General features: G+C 43.5%; 1 protein-coding gene across 5 annotated transcripts in view; it reads right to left on the reverse strand.

Moving 5' to 3' along the window:
• The window catches only part of SOBP (sine oculis binding protein homolog), a 567,669-nt gene that overhangs the window by 440,026 nt on the left and 108,879 nt on the right, over positions 1 to 18,764 (reverse strand). For all 5 annotated transcript variants that reach the window (XM_069606562.1, XM_069606564.1, XM_069606563.1 and 2 more), the window contains exon 2: positions 4,160 to 4,298. In XM_069606562.1, the coding sequence (XP_069462663.1) occupies positions 4,160 to 4,298 (139 nt within the window). The remainder of the gene's footprint in view (positions 1 to 4,159; positions 4,299 to 18,764) is intronic.

Consider the following 18,764-nt stretch of genomic DNA (forward strand, 5'->3'; position numbering starts at 1 on the left):
CTGCGGAGCAGGAATTCCACTGAGAGTTTAATGAATGGTCTCGGGATTGCGTGTGGCCTTCCTCTAATGACCTTCAAGTAGACAAGGCCACCTCAACAAGATCCTACTGAATTTGTAATAAATCTGCACAAGATCTGGAACGGGATTCATTGCGACTTAATTGTATTCGCTTTGATGAAAACCTTTGCTAATGTACAACCGTGTTTGCTTTTGCAGCACATGCAAGCTGTTGGCCATCTGCAAAAAGTGGGAACGTGACGTTCCCTTCGCTTTCTGGGGGAATATTCTGATCTTTTCATGGGAGTGTATGTTCTTCACTAAATAGGTTTTCCTTTTTTTTGTTATTCGTTTTCAGTTTTTTGTTTTGATTCATGTCATTAACTGGGATAATTGTTAGATACTGGCCAAGCTGACATCTGCTACCTCAAGCTCTCATTGGCATTGAGGGTTGGACGATCAAGAGGGACATAGGACCCAGCCCCACCCATGACTGGCTCCATCAGACGCAGTCTTCCATATGTGCTGATGCCAGGAATGATAGAAGGGGTCCTCACAGAGGCATGCAAGGCTAGCAGGTGGGAGAGGGCTGGACGAGCTTCCTTTTCCCAAAGAAGCAGGTACAGACCTGCAGCATCTATAGGTCTTTACTTTGATACAGATCTTTCCTTCTAGGATCATATTTCTCTTACTTCTCGCTCATGTCGCTATCATCTCTAATATTCATGAAGTCCAGCCTTTCTTACTTTTAGTGCCACTAAACTTCTGATTTTCTCTTTTATTTTCTCACACATATTCTATTGTTCTGTTTCGCTTTTTGGTCTTCCGGTTTCCCAGCTTTCCCCTTTAAAGTCTATTTTCAAGGCCTCCATTTGTTTACTCCATTCTTCTCTCGTTGCAATTCTACTTCTACTGCTCCCTCTTCTCTTGGCGGACTACCTTTTCATTCTCAGCTAAAATTGTAATTTCTCTCTATTGTGTTCATGGTCTTGCTCCTATCCATCTTACTTCCCTTGTTTCTTTTGATCTCCCCCTTGTGTTCTTCGATCACAATCTCAGTTTCTGTTATCAGTTCCCTGTCCTCCGTCGTGCTTTCGTTCTTTTTCCTCACTTGGTCTGCTTAACCTGGAATGCTCTTCCTCCTTCGATCTATTGTGTCCTATCCTCTATTTCGCTCTTCCTTAAAGAGCTATCTTCTTCAATCGTAAACTATGTAGCATCTTTTTTTTCAGTATTGCAATGTTTATCATTCCTATTTATTCTGATTGCTTTTCCTGTACCCATAATTATTATACTGTAAGTTTGCAGATGTACAGTGCCTTGGCGTAAGGCGCTATATAAATCTCAAATAAAATACAATGACAATACAAAATACAGTTATATTGAATAACAAAAACAATTGCAAAAAGAAAGAACAGAAAATAATATGCTAGGATAGTACAATGCATGAGCTTTCAAAGTACTACAGCTTGGACTTGTGTAATGTTCGTGCCAAGTCTTGCTTTGACAAATGCATTCTTAAAATATAACACTGTGTACAAATTCACATAGCAAATCAAATTCACCGGGGGGAAAGCATGTTTTTCTTTCTCATGACGGACTGCGCTAGTATAGACAGTACAGAGATGCTGTATTACAAATAACGAGTATAGCAGCAAACAAGCCATAGGAGAAGATAGTGCAGCAAAGGGAGTAAAAATAGGGAGAAGTAAAACAAATCAACCCCCACGAATAACAAGGAAGAGGAGGGGGCAAGAAAACCAAAGAAAACGTTAATGGTGAAAAGACAGTGATGGTTTAAAAGGCAAAGTTTTGTCATGGTTAGTGTTACATTGCTCCATTTTGAAGTGTTGGTGACCGCTTGCTACAAGGCCTGGAGTACAATGGCTGGAGTTTTCAGATGATGGGGGTAACTTACAAGGGGCTGCCACCTTGCGACAGTGGTGAAGCCTGAAAGGGGGTTGTTGACTGGTGGTCTCTTTTGCATTACAGGAGTGAATGTTTCATCTGGAAATGTCTCTTTGGGTCCCAACAGCGTTATCCAGTGCCATGTACTGCACCGGTAGGGAAGTAGTCAGAATGGGTGGGGCTTAGGAAGTGGTTTGGGGCGGGATGTGGAGGAGAAGCGCAGGACTGGGCAAGCTAGGATGACCAGATAACCAATAACAAGCATATGAGGGTCGGTGATAGCCGGAGAATTGGTGAGAGAAAAGGGGTGAGAAGGAGAGGGATAAGGCATTAGGTCAGGCAGGGGTAGAAGGCGGACCCGCACCGGCTCTAAAAATAGTGTACACGCACCGCATGAGACAAATTAGCTTGTGGGGGAAGACAGGGCAGTGTAGGGGCACCCCATCTGATGAGAAGAGGGTGGCAAGCTACCAGAAGCAACAACACTGCTAGCATGTGGGCGGAGCCTGCCGATGAGAAGCAGACCACAAATCATTGACACGAGAAAGCAAGCCGCCACGTGGGGCCCAGATCATTAAACTTGGAACCAGTGATATTGTGCATGAGGGATGATATAAAAGTGACGATGGAAGGATGAAGGAAATGGAGGAGGCACCCCAATAACCTGTGCGGGGACCTCCTCCTCCCTCCCCCCACTGGGTAAGGGGGAGGGTGCCCGCCAAAGCGCGGCAAGTCAGGCAAAAGCCCGCGAAGGGCAAACAAAGGAAAGGGGAGGGGGATGCCCCATATAACGGGCGGCCGCCCTGCTGCAGGCAATTTCCAGCGCCTGCCAAAGGACGCCCACCGGAGACAAAGGAAGGATTTCGTTTTCCACCCACCCACCTGACAAGAGGAACAGAGATTGGGCAAGGCCTGGTCATCGACGTCGCAGGACGGCGAGGCGATGTGGCGGTGTTTGGGCGACCAAGCACAAGAGACATACTCCAAATGAGCCAGGAGAAAGCCGGAAGGGTCTTTGCTCTTTTCGGACCAGCGCCTCTTGGGAGCCTAAGCCGCAGGGGCGTCTGGTGGTAACAATAAGGGCTCACCTTCCCCCAAAAGAAACAGCGCTCTCCCCACCCAAGAACACCTGCAAGGGCAGGCGAGGCACAGACCCTAAGGGTTGGGAGAGTTGTGCCTACGGAGGACTCTGTGGAAAGAAAGGGGGAAGCAGGTTGTTGGACACTGAGCAGTAGCTGCATCTTCAGAACTATTTTCACTAATGTGTACAGTGTTTTTTAGGATGTTGTGAAAATAAATCTGCAGCCTTTTTATGCCAAAAAGAAGACAAGTCCCATTCTGCACATTACTTGGGGGGCAAAGAATGGGCAGGTACAATGTTGTTATCGGTGCAAAATGGACAGATGCACGGGTTATCTTGGTGACAACGTGTATGGAGTGGGATGTGTTGGTGACAGCTTGCATGCATGTTGCAGTGCGGTGGTGATGGTAATATATTGCATGGAGCCTAGAGACTTGTGATATTGGCTAATTCAGTCAGCTGGTGGTGGGGTTTAGGAGAGAGATAGGGTAGTGTTTCCTTTGTGTGTTAATTTAGGTTGAACTGGGCAGACTATTGCATTTGAAAGAAAAAGTTAACAAAGGCCATGCCTGGCATTGCCATCCCAACAAAATTCAATAGGAAAACAAATCTATAAAGCACATTAAAAACGCCTGCCCACTCCTCTTTGCCAGAGGCTCCAGCTCCTGCCAATACTGGCTGATTCCCCACCCACCCAACCTTGCATACCACCAGAGCGCGCATTTGCATGTGTGTGTGTTTGTGAGTGTGTAAAAGAGAGAGAGCGATGGCTCAGATGACTAAAATGTTAGCAAGAGGAAACCAGAGACAGATTAGAAGTAGAAGGAATGGGGGAAGGATATATGCTCCAAGTAGCTTGATGTGAGCACTTGTGACATGAAAGGGAAAACGGTGCCATTTAATGATCGGTCACATGACCTGAATGCTCCCAATAAGCACCCCCTATCTTCAAAACACAGCTTGCAACTCTGGCTCTTTGTTTAGCCCTGGGAGGCACTTGGCTGTCAAATATGCAAATTCGAATCAGCCACAAAGCCAGCAACGAAGCACTTTGCCACATGTCCGCCTACTACCCCTAGTCCCCCATCCCCTCGTGAACGCGCGCGCGAGAGAGAGCAGAAAGAGAGAGTTCATTCTGCTGTGTGTGGACAAAGGAACGTTATTTCCCATTACCTTTCAGGACAGACATGTGCTGCCGGCTCTCCCCGTCGGGAGGGTAGTTCCTAATCTCGATGTCTTCTCCATCCTTCAGCTCAACCTTATCGTAGCCGTACCAGCCCAGCAGCTCGTTCATGGTGCTCTCGGCAAAGTTCTGCAAGAGAAGAATTCCCCGCTTAGTCGTGTTCTCCATAATGGTCTGGAACGCAGCACACATGCTACGGGTCCCCATTTGCACTGCGCCACGCACTGCGGCGCTCACCGCCATCTTCCACGCGCGTGAAGTCCATTTCCACAGCCAAGAGACTGAAATGGACGGCGAGGGGAGCTAGTCCCTATGACAGACACGTTCGCAATGTGAAGACAATGAGGACATGAAGAATGACCCTCATTATTTCCGCACTGGAAATGGAAGTCAATGAGCCTTTTGGCACATGCTTTTTTCTAGTCAAATTTACATTTATCCCGGATCCAAGCACAAAGGGCGGGAAACAGCAGATAGTACGCCCTCTGCCCGACACAGTAGGATGCCTGTGATTAAGGTTTAAACTTAATGAAATAGTGTTTCTTTGCAAAGCTTGAAAAGATTTGAACCACCCAGCGCTCAGAGCAGACAAGCCTCCAAATCCCCTTTTTTTGGTCGGTAACAGTAGGAAATGTCTGCTTAAATCAGGGGTCTGAAACCTCTTGACCTATAACTTCCATAAACCCTCACAATTGCATATCACACAGTGCTGATGGGAGTTGTAGTCCAAAACATCTGGAGAGCCAACGGTTGCAGACTCCAGCTTAGATTAAAATAAACTGATGCAACAAGAGACGCATAAGCAGGCCTGCTGGTAGAAGGACATACCTTTACAATCATCAGAGTCTGGACTTTAGTACCCGGCGAGGGACAATCAGATTGTAAAATGCAATATGATTGGCCCTCGCCAGGGCTTTACCCGACCGGGAAGCCCTCTCTGGCCTTGTTTTCCGTTGTCCCCGATGCGGGTTTAGGTGGTGGCAGCCCCTCGGCCAATGAGGAGGCTTGGAACGGAGTAATCTCTGCCCCGAGCCACCACACGGCTGGAGGCTGCCATCGTCTCCCGCTGGGGATTCAGGTACGTGTCTTGTCCCACCCGCACCCCCATCCAAACAATCCCCTCCATGCCCTCCCCAACCCCATTTTTAAAAACATTTTTTTTTCTGTTCCGTAACGTTTCAGAACAGAAAAACAATGCTATTAGTAGAAACGCCTGGGTACTAATAGCAACAAGCCCCTCGCCGTGGGGGCATTACCAAGTCAGGTAATGCCCCGGGGCGCAGGGATTATTGATTAATTATTGTAACTAATAGAAATATACATATAATACTTTATAGACAGTTTATACGATTTGATTTTTGTATAAAGCAAAATCAAAATTAATAAAAAAACAAATCCAGCACTAGAAATAGTATGCTACATAACTAAAAACACGCTTTTATCATGGTGAGTGGCTTCTAACATTTTTACCGAAAACATTAGGGTAGTGAAAAAATGTCCAGAAGTGCAATGAAGAATTCCATTTCATCATACAATATTTACCACAGAGGTTATTCCTGCATGCGGTAAATATTTCACGACCAATAATTAGGCAGACTTAGAAAACAGGCGGTATGTCTAACAACGCGTGCTTGTATATTGCTTAAGAGGCCTCTAATGGGGAAAAGGGCTTTCCAAAGTATCTTTATCATTAATTAAAAATGTACAGAGTGCTCCAGCCTCTTCTTGGCAGGGAGCTCTTAACACCGTTTTACAGAAACATGTTAGTGCCTGCAGCAAAATGCTGCTTGTTTATTCCCTTTCAATTCATGCTTTGTGAGAAACAAAATGTTGTATTTAAATGAAATATCAAGCTATGTGTTCATTACATTGAAAGAATCTATCGCAAGCCCAAAAAATGCATCACAGATAATGGCGGATAATAGACGCAGCCCTGGCGCCGAGCGTCATCCATGCAGCGATTTTCCTTGCTAGGTGGCGCAAGTTTTAGCGAACCAAAAACCGGGACAATTTTGCAAAGTTAAACATAGTAAAGGGACATCAAAGGCAGAGCCCACAAATTAGACGGACTAGCAGAAGTGCCCGCTCTCCGAACGGGTTCTGTAGGCAGACCCAACACTGATAGTGTAGGTCGCTGTTCTTATTCGCTTATCTCTTGATGTGCTTTGCACCCTGAAGTAAACTGCAAACTGCACTGGTAATGGGTGCTTGTGGCTGGCTGACATACCCCAGCGCAGAAATTGGGGGGAGGCAAGAGTTGGTTTGCTGCTGCATACTGGGGCCTTCAGTGCTCTCTCCCCACATGTTGTCTCACCCTGGCGTGGTGCAGATCGTGGTAATTTCAGTGCAAATATCTTGGCAACCGTGCATCCTAGAGCCTGGACCTTGAGTTTTGTTCCTCGTGTCGGGACCGGTCCTTCTACGACCACAATGATAGTTTGCTTATTTCAGGCAACTGTCTGATGTGTGAAGGTGATGAAATTCGGGGAAAGGGGTGGGGTGTTCAAAAGTCATGTAGCTAGTAATGTATGTCATGTAGCTATTAATGTCCAGACGGTTCTAACAGGTAACTATGTCAATTTGGTGCAAATTGGTAAAATGGTGTATTATTTGTATAAGGAACAATTCTTCGCCAAGCCACAAAACCACAAACAAATTTGGACTTGTGCTGAAATCTGGGAAACTGGGTGGGGTGTCCAGATGTCATGTAGCTGGTAATGTCTGCAGGGTCCTAAAAGGTAACTATGAAAAATTTGGTGCATATTGGTGAAACAGTGTGGAATTGTATAAGGAACAACGCTTTGCCATAAACCACACAAACCGACACATTTGTTTTAACTTTAGCTGAAATCTGGGGAAAGGGGTGAGGTGTCCAAATGTCATGTAGCTAGTAATGTCCAGAGGGCCCTAACGGGTAACTATGCAACATTTGGTGCAGATTGGTGAAACAGCATGGAATTGTACAAGGACCAACTCTTCGCCACAAACACATTTTGACTTATATATATATATATATATAGATCGATTAGTCAAATAACGGAATGCTGTCTAGATCATGAGTTTTGTTAATTTCATAGATTTGTAGGGTCCCTTTGGCTACTTTCTGTAATGGTGTTTGAATAGTATAAACCTTCTCAGGGAGAGGCTTTTTGGGGCATAGGGAGGTTTTGCTGTGGGAGAATTCATCGAATTAGATTTCACCAAATTTATTTGAAGAAATATTCCCCCCAATATATGTGAGGGTGGGTTTAGGTTAATTAAATAATGTAGGGAGCTTACGGTGGTCGGTGCAGGGGGTCTTTCCCTCGCATATGTTTGTGGAAAAATCTAAAAGTAAAAAAAAAACTAGATACAGTATTTTTGAGCAAATCATATAGAACCGTTTTTTGGCAGAGTCCAGGAATGTTATATTAAGGATAACCCCCAATGGCAACACTAGAAGGGCACTGGGTGCTCATTAATCAATTCTAGCTATGCCTCGCCATGAACCCATACGTTATTTCCTTACATTCCTTCCTCTTTCCATCATACAGTTTCCTGCCTCCCATTCTATCCCATCGCTTGTCCCAGCTGTCCCAGCAGTCTCATCTCTGTTATGTATTTGTAATTAATGTGAGGAATCTTTTCCCAGTGGACACTTGAACAACAGGACCTCAGCGCCCTTCTGGTAAGTAAACGTGAACTAGTAATTGTGTCGCATGAGCACGGTAACAACGGAGTATTCAATGGTTCCTCAACTCCGTTCTAAAAAGGATTGTAGCAGGTTTCGTTACAATTGTTGTATTCATGCGCCAAAAAAACACATAAAAGAAAAACTCAACTCGATTTCTTTGTGTTAATAAGTATTGTATTGAACGAAAAAAATGCCCTTTGTGATGACACGTGTTTGAACGGCACACACCGCCTTTTTCAAATCAGGGCTGTATTAGGTTAACACACAATCAATAATTCCCATTATTGGGACAACGCAGAAACATAAGTTTGAAATAAACAAACATTTCAACAATGGTCAAGGAAATATTAATGAACCACTCTTTTGTTTGCCCTGGTTGATTGTAGATCCCTGGCTGCCAATTTGCCGCCCCGCCCACCCCGCCCAAGGTTGTTACCTCTCTGCTCCCTTGTATCAAGCTTCCGTCCGTAACAGTGTACTTCCCTCTATGGCTTGTAAAGCACTCCCCCCAAATCCCGAAGTTAGGTCCGTGCTCAATACATACCTTAATATTAGCAATAATAATCAGTAGATTCCGTCTGAATCAACTTAAAACCAACGAAATTCAATTCATAAGAAAATGCTCACCAACGAACAAGTATAGATATTGCAAATCCACAGAGATAGTTGAAACGAGTCGACATCTCCTTCTAGAATGCGAAGGAACACAGAATGTGAGATCCGTCTTCCTCGGAAAAATAATGCAATCTTTCACCACTTTAACGGAGGATGATTGGTGGTCGGCTTTCAATGAAGGAGAAGACACTAGAAGTATGAGAGCGGTGGTGTCTTTCTTTAAAAGCATTGAGCTGACCCCAAAGTAAACTGAACATTAGGAAGACTCTTTGTGGATCAAAAATATTCGGTAGAAGAGACCTAACAGAAATTTGTTTACCTGTTGAACTACGATTATGTAAGGGAGGGATAAGGGCCGGTTTTGTAAGGCTGGAAAAGGACAATAGCCGGCGAACTGGAACTTTGGAATTTTCATTTATTTTTGAAAAAATTGTACATACAATTAAGTCAAATAAATAAAAATAAATAATCGGTAGATGAATGTAGTTGCCTCCTTTTGGTTTCCTGTGCTGCACCCCAGTATTTCTCCACTAGACAAGCTCGATACCTAGTGATCTTACCAAATAGGTAATAACGAAAAACATGTTTACCTAACCCAAAATACCGAAAAATACTGAATTTGTAGTAAAACTGTGTATGGGGATTGGGTAAAGTATTAAAAAGGGTGGGGCCGAGGGGGTTGGGTGGGGTTACAAATCTAGGGAACCCAATTAGAAAAGAAAATCGGTATTTTCGGCACAGTAAAACAGTTTTCGTTATTACAATTTTCGTTAAAATCACAGGGGACTGACAAGCTCTTGAACAATGACAGAACTTGGAGCACTCTGCTTATTTGCGAAGCAGCCAGTTTGTGTGTTCTGGGATGATACTCTAGGGGAGCCAACACTATGCACACACTCCAACTGCTCCCTTGCGTCTCGAGTGATCGCCAGACCGAGGGTAGAGAAGCCATCCAGCATTCTGCCAGGGAGAACCATGAAGACCCAACCATCTGCAATCATGTGTTGAGGCAAGGCAGCCGGTGTTTTGCTGATGCGTAGATTACCCAGCAGAGTGGACAAAGAGCTGCCAGGGGGACCAGAGGACGCTCAGCCAGCCAAGAGCAGCTGGGGGGCATTCCCATCACCTGGGAGAGCCTAGAATACGCATAGAGCCCGCACCTGGAGGGGACAGGTTGACGGGGCACAATTCCTTGCTTCCGGCAGCCAGCCCAGGATTAAAGGCCTAGACCCCGAAAATACAAAATGCAACCAGCCTCGGACACCGCGCATCACGACGTATGAAACAAACATGATGTGCCCGTGTCATGCATGGTGCAAGCACACTCTGTCCCCAAGCCTGGCAGGCCAGATCTGTAAGCGGAGTCCACCTTCCAAAATGCATCCAAAAAGCACCAACTTGAAGGAGCAAGGCAAAAAATAACACCCGGGACATGGGCATGCAGCGCGGTTTATAGACCAGGGAACTGCTACAAACATCTTGCATGAAGCTGGATCGGAACTACTGTTATGTAGTCCTTTGACGGATAACACTGGGAGAAGATCGCTAGCTCTTTCCCAGCACATTCCACAGAACGTACAGATGGCTGCCACAAGAGGACAGAGAGCTGGGTTTCTGTCTCCCGCATGCAACCAGACCAGCTGGTAAGGCTGAACCCTCGTTTAGCCCGCTCTTCACCAAGGAGGGCACCCATGCGGCCATGTCCTTTGCTTGATTTTCCTCCAAAATCCAACTGCACACAAGACAAGTCATATGCCAAGCCGTCATCCCTGGAACACAGGGAAACTGAAAAGCCCGCTGCTTCCTGCTGTGAATTTAACAAGAGTGCTGCAAAACAGCCAGAGCACTCAGATGAACTAAGATCATAGGTTGAACTGGTTGGTCCATGCACTCACTCCCCTCCCTCCCCCCGCAACCCACCATGTGGGGTCACAGTAACACAGTAACAATACTGATTTTAGTACACTTCTATCACTAAGATGGGTTTAGTCTCCAGGCCCAAGAGATGCCAACTTAATTAAGGTACAATCTGTGTCAGAGAAGTGCCATCAGGCCTTTGACAGATAGGCAGAGACCAGAGAGGACTGTTAATATTTCTATTGGATTGTACTGAGGTTTTCTAAACATGCCAAATTACAACGCATAGTGCTACAAAGCACAAGGTGTGCACACAAACAATCAAACGATAAAGTAGACATCCCTGGTTGAGCAGCATAAGCAAACAAAACATAGCATCAAACTGATACGGCCCTACAGATGGGAGGTGTATTGACCACTTTTACTCCTTAAAAATGGGCAAATACTCCCCCCAAAAACAAATATAGAGTAAAAATACGCCCAACAAAAAGATGCAAAAAAGACCTGTAGAATATTGCACCCCCCCCCCGCTTCCAACCTCACAGCTCCCTTGATATGTTTGACCAGCAGTGCACATAGAATCACAGGAAGAAAAGAAACCACTATTTTAACTGCCTGATTGGAAGAAGCAAATATGTATCTTTTAATGTGCATGAATAGCTAGGGGCAAAGAAATATATATTACAAAAACATTTCAGTTAAAACCTGTTTTTACTTGCATATAAAATACTCTCATTGGGAATTGGATTTACATTTTGACTCCCTAAAAAATTATTTTACTCCCAACTTTAAAAAATAGGCAGTAAAATACTCCCACTTCCAAATCTTATCTGGAGCAAAGGCGCAAACAAAAAAAAAAATTAAAAACAAAAATCTGGGAAGAGAGGATGAAGTGCTCATAGGAGGGGTTGGGTCGGGTCAGCGTAGGAGAGCTGGGGTTCTAGTGTACCTACGGTGGGGTTCTAATCATCATGGAAAGTCAATCTGAAAAGGGTCTTTCAGATTTATTGAAGTTTGTTTCCATTCTGAGAACTTTTAGTAGGATGTTGCAGGGCTTAGGGACCAGCACCATGAAAGATTTACCACCTTGGCTCTGCCCTTTGAATCTGGTAGTCTTCTCAGGGTGTACCACAACTCCAGGGTTTTTTTGTTCGGTTCCAACTTGGTTACCATGCGCCCGATTGTTTTTTTTAATTTTTTAATTTTTTTTATTATTGTTTTAATTCAAGCAGGTGTCGCAGGTTGTGTGGAACATGAAAGCGGACAGTAGTGACCCCGACCCCTTAGAGCAAAAGTTTAAAAAGGCTTCTCCACACCTCAAATGAGCACCACACTGAGTATTTGGGTAGGTTGATTTATTGTATTAAATCGAAAAATGCCCTTTACAGATGACATGTTTCGACACACCAGTGTCTTTTTCAAATCAGGGCTAGTGGCAAAGCTGATAAGTAGCATAGAGAAGATGAACATAAAGCAAAATTTGACAGATATGCATTACAATCATATGTCATGATGAATTAAATTGCACAAAAACCATAGCGAGAAAACACAAATCATGATATGTATAGTCACAGAGAAAAAGGGAGGGGTGAAGGGTAGGGGAGTCAAGGGTAAGTCATGTTGAGAAAGAATATAATAAACAAAAACAAATGACAAAAAAAACCACAAAAAAATGTTATTAGCAAGTGAATGATCAAGTGAAAAAAGGACAATTACTTAAATGATTGATACTTAGAGATTTTTGCCCTTGTTGGCCTTACCTAAATCTCAAGTCAAAAAGGTTTCAATTGGGTGTAACACACAGTCATGGGTTAAATCCCCCTATGAGAAATAATATCGAAAATAGCATCAAAAATAACACCTTAGTCCGTATGTGTGGTTTGAAAAGCCATAGCTTGTAAATAATAAGCATTCGTGTTGATGTAATGTGATTTACTAAACCAAAATATGCGCCAAGAAAATTGGAGTATGTCCAACATCACTGGTTTAAATCACCGTAATATGCATGAATGTAAATCTATAAGTTACCGAGCACTGAATTAAATCATATTACTGAACAGTAGAGAAGTTAGAGAAAAGCATCAGCGAACGCGCCGCGAGGTGGCAGAAAATATGGGTCGTATTGCGTCCAAGCGCGGTAGCGCTTTTGACATGATATAGTTATATCTGATAGAAAGATAGTGAAACGTTGAAGCCTACCTCCTAGTCCCCTGAAGTCCGCTGCTGTCTGGATTGTGCAGAAGGCTGCACTGACACAGTTTGCATAGGTTGTCATGGCAACCCAAAGTCCTACTGCTATTTCCATTGAGCCTCATCTAGGAAGTCAGGCAAGGAATAAACGAGCGCCATGTTTTGGGCTCATGACCAATGCAAATGTTAACAAAGACACCCGTGAAGTGATATTTAGGTGGTTTCTCGAGGGCTGATTGGTTAAAATATATTTCCAAACTGTTTTAGTATCAAATGCCGATAGCAGGTGGAGAACTGTACACAACACCAGTACTATGTGATAACCATTATTAGTCTATGTCATTATACGTTATTTCCTAATAAGCTACAAATATCAGGTTTGTGCGAAATATCTGAGTAAGGTGTGAAAGGAGTGTTGACATGGCGCTTAGTTAACATAAACTCCCTGTCATACTTTTATGCTGAATATCGTATGTTTGTGAACAGGATAAACAAGAAATAAGAACTTTAAAGAAAATACGCCATCTCGTGGTCTCGGTTCAGACCAAACTCCGTCGCTCTGAATTTACAAATGATGCGGGCTTCGCACTGGCGAAGGAGGGTTTCCTGGTCTCCACCTCTCTCACCCAGGGAAGCCTGTCTGAGTCCGATGAACCTGACATCCATTTTGTCATCCTGTTGATGCTTGGTTTGCCAATGCTGGGCAAGCGGTAATGTGGAGTCAACTTTACTCATAGCATAAACATGTTCACGTATTCTATATCTGAGTTCACGTATAGTGCTGCCAATGTATACGCGCGCATATGTACAAATTATCGCATATACAATATATTTGCTGCAGAAATTGATGGTGTCCTTGATTAAAAAGGTTGTTCCTCTCGAATCTGTGAAAGTCTCTGTGTTGGAGTGCGTTAATTTGCACATGCTGCATGATCCACATTTCCTGAATCCTGTGGGTAAACCAGGTAATCATAATTCTTGTCTCGGTGTGGGCAGATTAGGGAGCAGGGATGGGCTAAGTATGCTTTTCAAGGATCTTGCTTTTTTGAAAATTAAATTAGGTCGATCATCAATGATGTCTTTGAGGTGATCATCAAGTTGAAGCAAGTGCCAATTTTTGTTAAGTATTTTTCTAATTTCAAAATTGTCATGGGAGAACGTTGTGATGAAGCTTACTCTATTCTGTTCCTCAGTTCGTTTGTAGTTCTTGGGTTGAAGAGTTACATTCCTATCCATCGTGACACCTTTTGCTTGTGCCACATCTATGCACTTTTCCTTATAACCTCTTTGACAGAATCTGTGCTTCAAAAGATGGCATTCCTGAACAAAATCGTTATCATTGCTGCAATTTCTGCGAGCTTTTATGAATTCCCCCTTCGGTATGTTCTTAACCACTGTTTTCAGGTGGCAGCTTGTGGCAAATAGGGTTGAGTTGGCCTCTGTTGGTTTGCGAAAAGTTTTAGTCAAAAGTTTTCCATCCATCACGTATATAGTTAAATCAAGGAAATCTAGGCTGGTGTTACTCGATGGTCCTGAGAGTGAGATCCCTTCTGTATTATTATTTAGACGACCCCTGAAGTCGATTAGATCTTCCTCATTGCCATTCCAGATAAGTAAAATATCATCAATGAATCTGGTCCACATCACAATTTTGTCTTTTGCATACAGATCCGTGTATACATACTGATCCTCAAATTTGCTCATAAATAATTTGGCAAGGGCTGGTGCGTATTTTACGCCCATAGCTACTCCCTGTTTCTGCTGAAAATATATTTTGTTGAAAAGAAAAATGTTGCTTTCCAAAGTTGTTGTAAGCATTTCTTTGAGCATGGTCACGTAGTGGTAGTGTTAAGCAGTTTCCCCACGAAAAGTATAGTCTATGGTTTCGATGGCTGCCTCGTGTTTAATCGAGGTATATAGGGCTCGAACATCCCATGTAACCAGTTTGTATGCGTCTTGCCAGTCGATCCATTGAAGTTTCTTGATGACATCAGTAGAATCTTTGCAAAAGGCTCTGGTGTGTGGTACACAGGGGCTTAATATATTGTCAATGAACTCACTGATTTTTTCTGTGGCCCAACCAATACCACTAACAATCGGTCTTCCCTCCGGAATTTTGTTGAAGGCTTTATGCACCTTGGGTAAAAAGTAAATGGTTGGGACCACAGGATACGGGACAATTAAGTAAGCTCGCTCTTTGTCTGTGATAAGGCCTTTCCTTTCCCACATCATGATTTGTTCCAATATCTGGTTTGAAATTTGGACAGTTGGATTTGTTCTGAGTTCCTCATAATTCCTGTCATCGCGGTTTAATGAAAAAAAGGCTCAGAGGCATTTTGGACCTTGTTGTGAAGGAGTTGGTGCGCCAGAGAACATCAAACCAAATGCTGGATTTGAAGGACTGCTTTTGGGGAGACTTGTGGGCAGGTGAGATATGGTTGCCGAGGCCAAGACTGAAAATCTGCCTGGCTACACGATTCTGAATGAGATTCAGTTGGTGGCTTTGCAATTTCATCAGGCCCAAGTAAACAGAGTTGTGGCAATCAGGGTTGGCGAGGACCAGGTTTACTTGCAAGTAGGACATGTTCTTGCGTGGGGGATGCAGTTTGAAGGAAGATTTGTGGGCAAATGTATCCATTTGTGAGGGACAAATCTTTTCAAGGATAACGCTGAGGTACGTGAGCATGTCTGCCAGTATGGAAGAGAACCTGGAGTATCGGGCAAGTGTTAAGGGAGTGTGCTGGGTTAAGGAATGCTCAACATGAGCGCCTCAGTCTTAGAGGTATTGAGGCAGAGGTTTTTTAGGGTAACCCATTCTTAACCTGTCCTCAGACAAATAGAAATCGTGTCAGACTGGGTGATGTTTTTGACCAGATAGAAAGCAAATGGGCATCATCTGCATACGAAACTGGAGAAAAACAGGTTCAACAAATCAGGGGTTTCATGTGTGTATTAAATAACCATGAGTAGGGGATTGATTGCTGAGGTGCCCCTATGGATAGGGGACACAGAGTAGCCCTTAAATCTTGTAGTTTCTCATGCGTCATGTTACATGTGAGAAAGCCAGTAAGCCATCCTAGGGAGGGACTTGTGATAGCTATAGTGGAGTCAAGTCAGGGTAACAGGGTGGTGTGTTTCCCTGTGTCGTAGGCGGCTTTGGATCCTAGCAGGATAAGGTTAGATGGGGTGCTGGATTACAGTGCTTTTATGATCCCCTTCCCTCATGAAGATGAGAGCAGTTTCCATTCTCTTACGGGGTCTGAACCCTGATTGTTTGTCATGGAGTAGCTTAAAGGGTTCCCTGTGGGCTATGACTTGAGTGATGGCAATTTCTCCAGACTTCGTGATGAAAAGGGCATATTGGAAATAGGCCAGCAACGTCTTGGATCATTGCAATATAGCAACTTTGTTTAAGTTGGTAGCCCCAATTCCTTCTTTAAAGGATTTGGTGATTTTGGCTGCCTTAAATGGGGAGTTTGGCAGGCGCTGGGGAATTTCTCAGGGATTTGGGGCGGGTATGTGCAAAATGGGGGGGATCTCAGGTGCTCGTGATTTGCATATGCTGATGATTTTCTCCTTTTCGATCAGACCAAAGTCGGTTTGCAAAAACTTATATATAGGTTTGAACAATATGCTGCAATTAATGGGTTAAAAATTAACCCTAGCAAAACCCGTACGATGATCTTTTCGAAAGGAAAAAAAGGGAACAAACAAGTGTGGAAAATTGGTGGGGAACCGATTGTTAGAGCACAAAAAAAGGTCCATTTGGGATTTTTGATTTTGGCTCAACCTTCAGTTGATGAATTCAGACGATCTATTAGATATAAGCCTTACCCCTTATTTTACAGACAATTAAGTTGGACAATAAGTACGGTAGGTTTTCCTTTAAGGCAGCGGTAGACTGCTTTGAAGGAAAGGTCGTTCCGAAATTAATATATGGCATGGAACTCCATTACTTGGATATTCATACCTTCTGGGATTCCTTAGAGGGTGTTTTCTGGAGAAAGGTTATAAAACTCCCCAATAGTATCCCAACAGTGGCCATAAGGTTTGAATTAGGTCTTGTGTCTGAGAGCTAAATCACTTTGGCAGGTTTTGGCCCTTTTCCGTTCTTTGCTTTGTCCTAAAGAGGACTCTCTCTATGTCAACTTGGGTAAAATTATTTTTTCACAGGGTTGCTTGGATCGCAATGTATACCTTTCAAAATTCAGAGACCTCTGTGACAGGACTTTGTTGGATTTGCATACAGACAGGGCTACTCTGATGACCAATCCGGACAAGGTGAAAAAACTCCTTTATTCCCATGACTGGAATAGTACAACGGAAAAATTTCACTCTTGTCCTTCTCTCAGTGATTTAAAATTTGAACATAAGAAGAGAGGCACAATGTCCTTTATTTTGACACAATTTCCTAATCACTACCATCGCTACCTCCTTCTGAAACTTAGATGGAACATTCTTCCTACTAAGGAAGTTCTGTACAGAAGGAATGTGATTAAAGATTCAAATACCCTCTGTCGCTTTTGCCATTCGACAGGGGTTATTGAAACAGTCCGCCATCTGTTCTTAGACTGTGCTGCACTGAAAGATTCTAGGGCACTCTATTTAGGAAAATCCAACACTGGGACTTTTGGGGGCAGATGTGTTTATCTTGTCAAGATGTGTGTCCATTTCTAATGTTATGGAGGGCCTTGCGGTTGTGGGCTTTATCAAATCTTTAGATCTTTGTGCACCCCGGATCTGATTCATGCAAGGTCTTCTTTAAGGGCACTGTTCAATGTTTTTTAATTTGTCATTTCACTATTCTGATCAATGACTACTATTTGAGCAGTATTTGTAAACTATGAGTGTTGTTATGTCTTGCTTTGTATGAATTTGGAATTTTTATCCATTTTTGATAAATGTTCATTTTTTATATATCTGCAGTGATTTTATATGTTGTATATACATTTTAGAAGGATATTAGGGCTTTGCTGTGTTGACAGTTTATAGATGTGTACATACTTTTTTTCTGATTAAATGTAATGGTAAAGGTTTCATATGTAAACCATATACAAACAATAAAATAAAATAAAAAATGAGGAGTTTGCAAACTAAGAAGATAGGCCCCACCAGAGTCTGGATGTTGCTCTTAATGAAAGTGTCAGCACAAGGGTGGCGTTTTTCTCTTGTGGACTTCAAAACATTTTGTATTCATAATGGAACTGGAGGTGGTGGGTATCAAATATACCAGCATAGGGTTTTGCACAGTTTTGCTGGAGTGGGTAAACTGGACAGATTTGTAGGGAAACCTTAATGGGACAACCACCAGGGAGAGAAAAACAAACTCTGGAACCTGAGGACCAAGCAAACCTCTGCCCTATCGCATAATTAAGCTTTAAGCAACCATTCCAAGGACTGGAACAAGTTTTAATGGACTGAGGCCCGAGTTAAAGGACCAAGCAAACCCAAAACGGCAGCTAAACGATATGGGGACAGAAGCTGCAGGAGCTGCGGTGGTGGCACCCGCTGCTGCATCAATCAGGTAAGTGGGGTGTAGGGGGTGTGGGAAAAAATGAATGCTGGGTCTGTGTGGGGAAGATGGCGGCCATCAGGCGGCTTGGAACGCAGGCTTAGATGACCAGTTTCAGCCGGTATTCCGTGCCCCCTGAACGGCTGGCTCCCTGCCAACAGGGTTAATAATTTTTTCTACTGAGGGTGGCAGAGAGGGCTGGGAATAATGAACTGGAATGCTCTCACCTCGCCCTTTGTGTACCGTAGTCCACCATGCGTTTTGACTCATCTTTAAAACCCATTTCTTCATTTATTAATACATGGTTATTCCTCTTCTCTCAGACTCCAGTTCACACACCTCTTTTCACCTCCCAGCTTCTATGCTAGAACCAGCTCCAAGAGACCCACCAGTGTACACGTGCTTTAGGAATAGGCCTAACATGACAATTAGCATGCACGTACTATTCAAAATATCTCCAAATAAGCATGGTCTGTGATATTACATTAGGCGGCCGGCGGGGGGGAATAGTAGACAAGAGAGGTTGACTGGTCCTTGCATCCCGCCCGCATCTCTGGATAAAACGAGTTCAACTGCAATACGTGAATCATGTCTACATAAGTAACCTCTTCTTTGCACAGGTCAACACCTTAAATGAGGACTTCTAATGAACTTCAATTATTCTGAGGCTAGTGCCTCAAGACGACTTGAGTAGGACTGTCAAGATGGCACTACAAAATGAACAGCTAGCCATTTGAATGCGGGTTAC

The sequence above is a fragment of the Ambystoma mexicanum genome, chromosome 4p, assembly GCF_040938575.1.
Source record: "Ambystoma mexicanum isolate Mex_15411 chromosome 4p, UKY_AmexF1_1, whole genome shotgun sequence".
Classification (NCBI taxonomy): domain Eukaryota; kingdom Metazoa; phylum Chordata; class Amphibia; order Caudata; family Ambystomatidae; genus Ambystoma; species Ambystoma mexicanum.